Source organism: Patagioenas fasciata, chromosome 6, assembly GCF_037038585.1.
Source record: "Patagioenas fasciata isolate bPatFas1 chromosome 6, bPatFas1.hap1, whole genome shotgun sequence".
In the NCBI taxonomy this organism is placed as follows: domain Eukaryota; kingdom Metazoa; phylum Chordata; class Aves; order Columbiformes; family Columbidae; genus Patagioenas; species Patagioenas fasciata.
Window position 1 is genome coordinate 34,588,150 of NC_092525.1, and position 12,063 is coordinate 34,600,212.

The 12,063-nt window shown below is 37.8% G+C and overlaps 1 protein-coding gene across 4 annotated transcripts in view; it reads right to left on the reverse strand.

Moving 5' to 3' along the window:
• Positions 1–968: 968 nt before the first annotated feature.
• The window catches only part of PRKACB (protein kinase cAMP-activated catalytic subunit beta), a 70,311-nt gene continuing 59,216 nt past the window's right edge, over positions 969–12,063 (reverse strand). For all 4 annotated transcript variants that reach the window (XM_065841792.2, XM_065841790.2, XM_065841791.2 and 1 more), the window contains exons 7-10: positions 11,884–11,979; positions 10,351–10,473; positions 8,151–8,315; positions 969–3,241 (exon numbers count right to left, since the gene is read on the reverse strand). In XM_065841792.2, coding sequence (XP_065697864.1) covers positions 3,116–3,241; positions 8,151–8,315; positions 10,351–10,473; positions 11,884–11,979 — 510 coding nt within the window. In that variant the 3' untranslated portion in view covers positions 969–3,115. The remainder of the gene's footprint in view (positions 3,242–8,150; positions 8,316–10,350; positions 10,474–11,883; positions 11,980–12,063) is intronic.

Consider the following 12,063-nt stretch of genomic DNA (forward strand, 5'->3'; position numbering starts at 1 on the left):
AGCTCACCGAGTTCTCACGGTGGCTTTCACGTTCTCCATACACCCTGCTTAGTGTAAAGCCTAACAGGTCCCAACTAACATGTCCAGTATCTTTCATAACCTTTTCCTCTCACTTTCAACCCCCCTTTTGCAGTGTGTGGGGAGACGCAATGGCTCTCATCACACAACGTTCTGATTCACAAAGAAGCAGCACAGGTGTTGTACATAATTTAATTTGCACTTCTGTATATAAATGTTTACTATATTGCACACTATTGCAGCACTTAAAAACATCTAATTATTTGCAAAAATTAGTAAAATACTTTAAAGGATTTAAAAATAAGGGTTTTAATGCAACTGACAAGATAATAAAAAAGCAATTTACTTAATGAGATACAATCCTTTATGTTGGAAATGAAAGTTACATACAACTAGAGTACAATTAAAATATACCATGTAGTTCAACACTTAATTCCTCAAATGTGTAAAATTAACAAGCTTCTACTGTCATAGATATACAATTTTTCCATATTGTGAAAAGAACTTTTCAAATTAAATACAGGTAACATAATATTCTGTAGTTATATTTTATGACTGTGTTTAAATGAGAGGGCTGTATAATACTCACATTGTCAAATGTACTCACTAATGCCTTGGAAATTGCACACTTCCCCTCCTTTTCCAAAATAGAATCTCATTTCCATACTGAAGTCTATTATGCCATATTGGAAAAGTATTTTACTTTCTAACAGGATTTTCATAAAATTAAAAAATAGCATAATATCATGGCATCAAGATGACTTTTCCACTTTTGCCCACGTAGAATTTAATCTGGTTATCAGACAGACACGTCAGAACCAATTTCCTAGACTTTTGTCTTGTTGTACACGCAAGATGAATGATTACAGTATTTTACAAAACAAAAATCTCTGAGCCTTACTAGAATCGTAAATCTAATGATCAAAAATTAAAATCATAACAGAATCAACTTGTGATCTCCAACATTTATTAAAATCTTTTAAAGTTCATAAACGACAACAAAGTTACTGTAGAATTTATCGCATACAGCTAGCATACAGCAGCATGTCCTTGGTCTAAATGAAATACAAAAGATTTTAACATTTTCATACAAAGGATTTCTTTAAATTTATTAATGTGACGATATATCTTTGTTACATAAAATTTGCTACAGCAAAGTATCTTATACTTTTCTTGCACATATGTAAATATGGGTGGACAAAGACTGCATTCAGTGTCAGCCTCCTAATGACGTTGTGCAAAAATGCTCAACAACCTAAACATACAGAATGTTGGATGGTACGTTTCATACTCTTTTGTAAAATGTCTACAAAGGCTTTTCTTAAAGGAGTCCAAACAGGTTAAAAGGAAGGAACGCCAGTGGTTTATTTGCACTGACATTCAAACACATACAATGGCTATGTATCAATATAGCTTTTTTTTTTTTTTTAAACAATTCATCCTTGTATGCATGTAAATTTATCGTAAAATGTGAGTCTAGTTTAAACTGTTTAGATGTGCTGTTTTAAGACAGGTCACCGAGACAGCCAGAATCAAGTGTACAAATAAAACTACTATGAATAAGTTTAAAAGCAACCCCCAAAAAAGTGCTGAGCCACTTATTATTAACATTGAAATAAATGTGTAGAAGTGCCCAAAGCTAGCACATGGTAGCAGTATCCTTTAAGTCAGTTGGTGAGAGTATACAAAATATAATTAAGCCCAAATACTTGTATCTGTGTGACCATACATTCTGTTTGATTGAAAGAAAGTAGGTTAGAAATGAAGACACAACGCAACTAAAGTAAACCCAGCTGTTGCAGTTTTTAAACTTTGTCTCTTTTCTTCATGAATGAAGTGCTGTAATTAAAAAGAACATGATTGTAGCAGTACTCCATCCTCAGTTTACGAATATAGTATACCAGAATAAAAACTTGGCAATAACCTCTTATTCTTAACAGCTAACAAAACAGAACCGTGTTCACCCAGCGATGCATCTAGAAAACGATTTTGCATTTGCTAAACCATTTGTTTTTCGTAGCTAATGACAGAGCGCATTTTGCTTTTTGTGGTATGCCGGTTTTTATTTTAATGGATGCCTTTTTAAGCAAAAAAAGCTCAAAACAAGGAATACGTTGGGAGCCCAAACACTGGCTTTTTTTTTAAGGAAAAAAAAAAGTGAATTAAAATGAATCATTCTCTACAATACTGACCAAAACTTCCTTTAAGAGTTTAGGGTTCGTGTTCTTAAAAAAGCCATTTCATACCTGCCAACTGAAATGCTGGTAAGTCGACTTGATTAAATATGGTCCAAAATCCAGACCAGGTGGATTTACTCCCTCTCACAAGACTGTAAGCTTTCCGTGGTACAGTCCGGTTATGGCAATTGACCTGCTGCCAAGGTGGGAAAGACAAAGGAAGGAGGCAGTGATGAAAACTGCAGGGATGTAGAAAACCAAGGCACGGGGTCTAGCTACTGTCCCCTACTTAAGCCATCCAATTGACTCTACTGAATTTTGGTCAGTCTCCAGGAAGAAATGTTTTTAAGTTAATTTAGCAGACATTTATATGGCGATAAATACTACCTTCAAAAATGCTAAAAATGTTGGCTAGGTTCAGTCTGAGCTACTAAAAAATTATTATAAATTGTAGCATCAGACACAAGACAGACAATTATTGGCTGGCACAGACTAGAAGCAACATTTATCTTTCACTTCAGTCTAAATCACACTAGCCGCAACACCTTCCATTTCACTCACACAAATAATACATTATTCAAAATAAAATGGAGCATTCTTGGGTAAAAAACTACTTCATTTTAAAGGGGGAAAATGAACAATACACAGAAACAAAGAACGACAGAAACCAAAGTTAAGCAGGAAAGTGGTCTATTATTCTGTGTTACTGCACAAACAGTGCTTGCTTAATTGTGCCTAGTTAGAAGGGTTGGTGCAAACTGCACACATGGAAGATGGCAATAAAGACCTCAGTCAGCTTTGTGGAATGAAGTAACTAGGTAACTGTTTTGACATATGATGGTCTCAGCTCCACCTCATCTGTTAACAGAGTGCAAAGATCCCAATGTGAGCCCTGATGTCATCTTGTCCTCTTACTCCTACTAAAAATCAGCAAATTCTTTTGCACATTTTTCTGTTAGAGACGCACGAATATCTTCTTCTTCATAGTCATCAAAGTTGCTGGTATCTCCAGGGCCTCTGCACTTTGGTATGAAAGGAGCTTCTACCTGTTTTTTGGGAAACAAAAAAGAAAAAAACACATTAATTATTACTGGCCTTTGATTTAACATTGTGATAATGAGCACAACAATGTTACCAGGACTCTTCAAATCCTGCTGAGAAACGAGATGTTACAGTTTAAAGTCATGGCACGAAAACAAACACAGACTAAGAAGGTGCAAACCTAGATGTATGAATGTAAGTTGAGAAAGACTAATATGTCACTAACAAATATTAAATAAAAATTACTTCTACTTCAAAACAAAGTTTACTTCTCACTCCCAGCGTGGCAAGGGCTGCATGTCACCATCGCATAGTCACAATGGAAGTCGCGTCGATTAATCACCATCAACACTGCTCAAAGACCTTAGGGCAGTTTGGAACCCGTGTCCTCCTATCTACCAACAGGCCTCTATTTCCAAATAAAACTGACCTAATACAAGTTTAAAACAATTTGTTCTCTATCTCCTACCAAGTTCCTCCCAGGAACTGTGAGAAGTGAGAGACTTCTTGAAAGCAGGCCACAACTGGGAGACCAGCAATGACTTGAAGGGTTCACTAACAGACTGCACAAAAAAGCCAGTGCAGCTCTAAGATAGCCTTTGATACTGTGTCTCACAGTATTCTCCTGGACAAGATGGGCAGCACACAGCTGGGTAAACACACAGTGCAGTGGGTGAGCAATTGGTTGACCGGCCGGGCTCAAAGTGCTCTACTAAATGGGGCAACGTTGGGCTGGTGACCAGTCACTAGCGGAGTTCCGCAGGGATCCATCTAACGAAGACACTGAAGCGCGCTGGCCCTGAGTGACTTAGACTCAGGATTTGAGGGATTGCTTAGTAAGTTTGCTGGTGACACAAAATGGGGGGGAGCTGTTGACACTCTTGAGAGTAGAGAGGCCCTGCAGAGGGATCTGGACAAACTGAAGAACTGGGCATGAAGTTCAGCACGAGCAAGTGCCAGATTTTGCACCTGGGACATGGCAAACCTGGCTGTATGTACAGACTGGGAAATGAGATGCTGGAGAGCAGCTCCGCTGAGAGGGACCTGGGGGTTCTGGTCCATGCCAAGTTGAACAGGAGCCAAGAGTTGTGCCCTGGTAGCCAAGAGGGCAACAGTGTCCTGGGGTGTGTCAAGCACAGCATGGCCAGCTGGGCAGGGGGGTGATTGTCCCGTTCTGCTCTGCACTGGTGCAGCCTCACCTGGTGCACTGTGTGCAGGTCTGGGCGCCACAGGATAAAAAAGATGTTAAGTTACTGGAGAGTGTCCAGAAGAGGCTACGAAGTTGGTGAAGGGTTTGGAGAGGAAGCCGTATGAGGAGCGGCGAAAGTCATTTGGTTTGTTCAGCCTGGAGGAGAGGAAACTAAGAGGTGGGGCAGGCACCGAAATCTTCTATTTAGTGATTAATGACAGAACCCGAGGGAATGGCAGGAAGATGTGCCAGAGGATGTTTAGGTTGGACATTAGGAAAAGGTTCTTCACCCAGAGGGTGGTGCAGCACTGGAACAGGCTCCCTAGGGAGGTGTCACAGCCCCAAGCCTGACAGTGTTCAAGGACAATGTCCTTAGACACATGGTGTGAACTGTGTGGTTCTCATATGCAGGGACAGGAGTTGGACTCAATGATCCTTGTGGGTCCCTTCCAACTCAGGACATTCTATGATTCTGTGAAGAAATGAAGGAAAACCCCTTCTGGTGAAGACTGCCTGCACAGCCTCCCAGACCCATGTACATACACTCTATTAGCCTTGAGATGCAGCACATCTCACATCAACTGGATGGCAATCAACCATTCACCCCCTGGTACTAGAACCAGTTATTTTCCAGGATCCTCTTAACTGCAGCTTCTTGAAGTTGAGGGAACCTGCAGCTTTTTAAAGTTGACCTTACAATAAAATCCTTGGGTCTGGCTACAACTTAACAGTCTCAATCTTTCTATCCCTACTTTCAGCCTCTACTCATCTTGGAAGTTAAACTGAACATGACAGAAAATGAAGGTGTGAATCTGCACAGGGACACACCTGCATTGTTACCAGGTAACAGCTTACGCTGTCCCCACACAGTGCGGAGGGGAGGGAAAGAGGGAGTTGTTCCCAACTTGCAGACACTGAAATGATATTTTAGAGATCAGACTACTAAATTCTGCTTTCGTTCAGCTAACATTAATTCAAGACCTTGATCCTTCTAGCCTATCACATCTCAAAGTTCAAAATTAAGCTTAATTACTTTCTAAAATAACTGAAACTACAGAGTCAATCACATGCTGGAAGAAGGACCAGTCAGGGTTTGGGGTTGATAGGAGGCAATAATGAAGAATGGATGGGAAGGAAGTGACCAGAGGGAAGGGATGATGAGGGAGAAGATGTTCTACTGCAATGGGTCTAGGGCAAACTGGAGTGTGAGGCACGACTATCAGCACCGCATCCTTCTTTTCCAGGTGACAGGCACCTGATTTATCCACCTTTACAGTAAGTGAAATTATAGTAAAATTATTGAGGCAGGGTATGTGTGTGAAACAGTAAATTAAAGAGATGACTTTGGGTAGTAACACTATACACACCCAAGAAACAACACCAACTTTCTGCATTTATAGACTGTGCTACAATTGTCATGTGCATATCCTTTTGTTCCTAAAACAATATATGTATTTAGGTTATCCAGAGACAATATACACTCCGTGTACATGCCTAGTCTACAGAGCCACACATTTGCCATTATCTGAATTGTGTCTCTGTGTCTTCTCAAATTGATTTTCAATTACTCTCTCACAGTAAAGTTCGGAGCACAAGAAATATCTTATTTACTGTTAGAATTTTAGAACATGTTCAAATGAGACGCCTCAGACTTTTTTGCTATTATCTTCACCAAGGAAATTGTTGAAAAGAGATTGCAGGAGATAACACCGGTTTATAGAAGAAATACTTGTTTAGCCCTAAGTGCAACCATATTATCAGGCAGTACTTTAATAAACAGAACAAAGAAAACAAGACTTGACATTATCTGAAATATTAAGTAATTCACTGGTTCACTTACGACTGTAGCACAACAAATTATTCACATTACGTTAGCTGCCAAGAAACGTTATATTTAATCAGGAAAATACATGCTGTGGTAACAGCCACCGTGGAAAGCTGGTAGAAACCAAGTTTATTGCTGTATTTCTGTGACTGCTTAAAAGGTATTACAATCTATGCTGTTGTTTCAGAGCCTTAGTATTACAGTATTTATTCCTTTCAATTAGAAGATTCAAACTTACTCAGCATCAGCTTTCACAATCCTTTAGGACCAGTAATAGTTATTCTGACTGTACTGTTAGTTCACATTTTAAAATATTTCCTGTTTCTGTGAAAGTAATTCTCTACAGTAGTGCACTAGCAATGCTAAGAATATTTAGCACAGTATTAAAACAGCCAGTTTAATATTATGGGGCCTGAGTGTCCCCAAACAGGATACTGGCAAATGAAACTCAGTGCATATACATCTGTCTTACAAACAGGCATTAAGAAAGCAAAGATAGATAATTACAATTCTGCAATGGGGAATCTTTCCTTAAAAACATCTATACTTAATATAACGAAAGCAGAATGTGCTAATTGTACCCTGTCTTCTCGTAATTAATACATGAGTGAATACTAAAACAACTGTACTGTCAGTTTGTGTAGCCAAACAACCAGTTTCTTTTTATAAACTATTGTTAGTATTTAGGTTTGGCCTTTAAAAGACTGCTGTTAAAGCAGCAAGTTTATGCCTCTACAGTCAAGACTGTTAGCATCTCAACAATGTAAACCAGTTCCTTCAAATATTATTATTTAACCTTTTTACCAATATCTAGATGCAAAATTATTTCTCCACCTGAGTCTTCTGGGACAACACCAATGAAATTATTTTAGTCCTTTATTGTGTCTATCGAAAAAACAAGAATTCAGAGGCTGCATTTAAGAGAACAATTTCTTAGCAGTCTGTTTCTAGGAACCCATTCATCTACAGCTATATGACTGCCTTCAAGGGGAGAGGGAGCTTTGGAGCGACTTGAAAACAGACCTAGACTGAACTGTCACCATCCTCATCCCTCTCCCCAGCTCTGCTTCGTTCATCCCAGCAGCCACTAACATGCTCCCTTCTGGCCAATATGTTTCTGGCTGCTCATGCTCTGAAAATATTCCCAATTTCTCTATTGCCTTCCTTATTATGCAGTCTGAAGTTCATAGTGCAGACTGGGCAGGGACTTTCTAAAAAGCACATTATAAGCCACATTGGTCAGGCAGGTCTAGAAAACCACCCTAAAAATGGCAGAAAAAAAGCCTTCAGCAGCGCCCTTCTCATCGCTGCAGCTCATGGAACCGCAGTCCACTAAAGCATAGCGTCAGAAGATAAAAACCCTCAGCAGACACTGAGGGTTGAGTAGATGCTCTCTACATCTGACCCGGTTCCAATCACAGATAAAGCGAGAGCAAATAGGAGGGACCGTACTTCTTCAGCAGCAAAATGAAAACTGGAGCTTTGGCTAGAGCTTTTCTGCATTAAGGAAAGTCTGACTGCTAGGAACTAGCTGGAAAGGAAAACAGACTTCTCTCTGCTGTGGAGGAGTATTTATAGATGCCACTATAGCAGGGGTTAAATAAAAAGTGAGAGAGACAGGAGATGGCTCATTCTGAGCTATTCCAGAAATAGACTCAAGCATAACATGTGTTAAGGGAACATGAATGTTACACAGAGGTCCAGGATAAAATACTAACGAGAAACAAACACAATTCAACCAATATATACTATTCAGAGTCTTAAAGATTAAACTACTTTCACCTATTCTCAGTTTAATTAAAAGTTACAGATTTAAGGAGGCAAAAAAGAATGAAAATAATTAGAAATTTTACTTCAACCCCTTAAAGACCTACAGTATTTTCAAACAGGAAGGTCTTACCTTTCTCTGATATATGGCAATCCAATCTGTAGTTGCAAACCACTTGTGATTCTTTATGTCATTTACACCATTCTTGAGATTTCCGTATCGTTTGGTCAAATCTACCTGGAGTAAATTTCTTAGAAGATCCTTAAGGTCTGAACTGAAGTGTGACGGGAACCTTACCTAAAATTATACATCCACAACATTAAGAAATAATATACACAACCTGATTCTTCCCAAAGTGAGGCAAAACAATGTTCATGCAAAAGGAAACATTTGGGCCATTTTCTCCTCTTCCTCTACAAACAAATCAAGTAGGAATGCATGAAAAGAGAGATTATTATTGTTGCACATCTTTCTGTTTCACAGAGCCTTTATCAGTACCTTGTCCATTTCCCTTTTTTTGAACTGAAAGTTTCTACATCTGTTCGAGTTAGGGGAAAATGTTAATTTACCATAATAATGACATAAAAGCTAAATTTAACTTGGTATCTCACCAACGCAATATCAGCTCATGGCTTTCTCAACTATTTTCTAGGAACAAATTTTTAGATTATATTATATACACACACAAGATACAGTATAGTATAGCATAACATGTAAATATACAGATACACTGTGAAATCACTGAAAATCCAATCTGGAACTTTATGCTGTACTATAATCTGTTTCTGATAACTGAACACATCAATATCAAAAGCCTTCAATAAATAAAAGAGCACTGCTTGAAGATAACACAAGTGACTTGCCAATACAATTCATTCAAACCTGGCTAAGAAATATTTAAAGATGATTCATGGGATATAATTACAGAAGGTTTTACTAGCAAAAGATCTACAGACATCATTTGAGATGGAAGAGAGAAGGGGGAAAAAAAGATACACAGAAAATTGCATTTGTCATGCCCATAGTCTCAGCATTTGGCACTGACAACATTCAACTGATCAGTTATGATGTAAATGCAGAAGATGGAATTATTTAACATAAAAACATGTTGCAAAATCAAGAGGTCTGATAATGAAGGACATTGCTTCAGTTTACCTGTCAATATGGCCCTATTGTAGCACACGCGAAATTCACAGGTTTTAATGAATCTAATACTTAGACAGCTGAAAAGTAACTCAGTTTTTCAAGTAGAGAACTAAGTGCTTGATATAAGATTAAAACAAGACTTAAGGTTATAAAAGAAACATACTGCTAGCTGAGAACTGAATGTTAGAGTTTCCAGATTTCAAGTCCAGTGCTGTTTCTGCACCCATCCACCCATGGACTCATTAAAAAAGGTAGGTAATCAACTGTACAAATGTTGAGCACATTAGATACAACTGCAAAAAATGCCCCAAGTTTTTTTGTTTAGAAGATACACATTTCTTTAAAAATTTATCTTTGTAAATTAATGCCTATATATTCATGGAGACGGTTGAAGGGTCACAGTATTAGTCTTTCAAAGAGCAACCACCTTCTTGATTTAAATAAGGTCCTAGACAGGAATTGTCTCACTGCAGTGCACTCAGGGCCTGCTGAGGCACCTCCCTTCACTAGAATTACAGAAGTACGGGAGGTGCAGCACCGAGTGTGTTTGTGTAGGGACAAGAAAGAACAACCATAACAAATCGAGTGAGCACAACAAAAGATGAAGATGCAACACTGGCTGGCAGGAGAAACAACAGAATGATCACGTTTGCACCCTGCCACGCTAAAAGATACTAATGAAAAATAAAAATCAAAAGTTGGAAACACTTATTTAAAATTTTATATAACAAGGAAAGCTGAACAGAACATTAGACATGCCTTGAACTACAGGACTGCAGGAGTGAAAAAGCCTACTATGAATTACAGAAACCCTTAGAAGCTTCTCAAAAGTTGCAAAAGAATTCTAGAAAAGAAATTTTCTAGGCAAATTAAGCATACAGCTAAATAGTTGTTAATAGTTGCTGGACCATTTTTATGCAAGCATATAATGATATAATACTACAAGGTCTGTAAACTTAAATAACTTGCAGTTTAAATTTGAAGGCAGGAACAGATTTTTAGAAGTTTAGTTTTTAATATTACTGTAGCAATGTCTGTACTTAACAAGTATACAAACTTTTTCCATATCCTTTCCAAATGGCTCACTGTCTAGTAGCCAACAAATTCTGCATCTACTCCACACAAAAACCAGGTTCTGCAAAGACAAACAACTGCACGTGCAAAACCAGACAGTGGATTCGCTCACCTTGCCAGACACAATCTTCTCATAAATTTGAATGGGCTGATCTGCAAAGAATGGGGGATATCCAGCTGCCATTTCATAGATTAACACTCCTAATGCCCACCAATCCACTGCCTTGTTGTAACCCTGGATAAAACAAGAAATACCACTGTTAGCACATTTCTTACATAGTTTAGTATTTTCAACATATATCTATGAAATTCAAAGAAAGCAAACGCGTTATTGCTTGTTTAATACAGAACCTACAACCTTGTCGAAACCAAACTGAAGCTCACAGATACCTAAAATCTAATACAGTGATGACAATGAAACATATTCCTGTGCTGAGTTTCAGTGATGTCTTTACGCTGATGTGACAGGAATCCCTGAGCGACAGAAATGGGCACAATTTATTAAAAACAAAATAATTTTGTCACAGAATGACTGAAACTTCTTTCAAAGTTTAGGGAAATCTCATTAAATACAAGAAGACATCCTGTATTGTATACTATCATCTTTTTGCTTGATTATCTGCATTTCAGAACATTTGTTTTGATATTTAGTAAACTAGACTTAAGAGCCTAAAATTATAGTTAATTAGCTGTTGTAGATTAATTTATGATCTGGTCTTTAAAGCCTAAACATAAAATCATTAGTAAATCCTATTTAATATTTAAAAACACAGAAAACCCCAGCAACCACACCAGTTTTATGTGTTTACTGAGATATTTTACAGAGCTCAAGGCTAAGACTCAGTTTTTCCTGAAAAATCTGCTATGGAGAGTTTGTAGTAGGCACCTTCCAATTTCTACTGCTGCTTGAACTGCATAAGGACAAAAGAGCTGCAAATAACAAACATTTTCTCCACACATAATAGTATTTTCAGTTTAATTAAACCACATATTAAATCGATAATCTCACATCATGTATTATGATTGTTTATATCATAAGCAGTTCCATAAACTATAAGGATATTTTTCCTTTGCAAAACATGAAGGGCTACAGTGGAACAGCTTTATGATAAATAATATTTCTTCTATGTTCAAAGACTCAGTGCAAGTACAAGACACAAACTGATCAACAGCAACCTCAGACTGCAGGTACTTTATGTGTAAAACCAGTGGTTTGTCATGTTTGATTTCATGTAACGTGCCTTAAACCTGAAACACCCTGCAACTAGTTATTATATGTGGTTCTTGTTACCTCTGGAGCTCCTGTTCTAGTCTGTTAAACACTTTAGAATGTGGTCATTCGGATCTGTGGTTCGGATAAGGATGCTAATTAAACAACCCAATTACGGATTCTTTAAACCCCTTTTTCCCACACAAGTTATTATACACAGCAAGCATACGTAGAAAGTTCTGTACAATCATGTTTTGGAGGAAGTTTTAGTATACTAGAAAAACGCAACCATCACATTTTCTGTAATTCATAGAGAGTTGACAAGTCAAGATTTGATTTTTGCAAGTATCAGCAATTATCTCAGAGTTTAATATAATAATTGGGTCATAAGCTATAACTGCATCAAATGCATGGCTGAGAAACAAGACAAAGTACCTTGCTGAGAATTATTTCAGGTGCCAGATATTCTGGAGTTCCGCATAACGTCCAAGTTCTTCCTTTTACTCTTTTTGCAAAGCCAAAATCCGTGACCTGTCATCAGAAGAAACAAATTAACTGCAAGTGCATTTTTATGAATAAATTTAAAAATTAAGTACTTCTGAAATATTTTGGAAA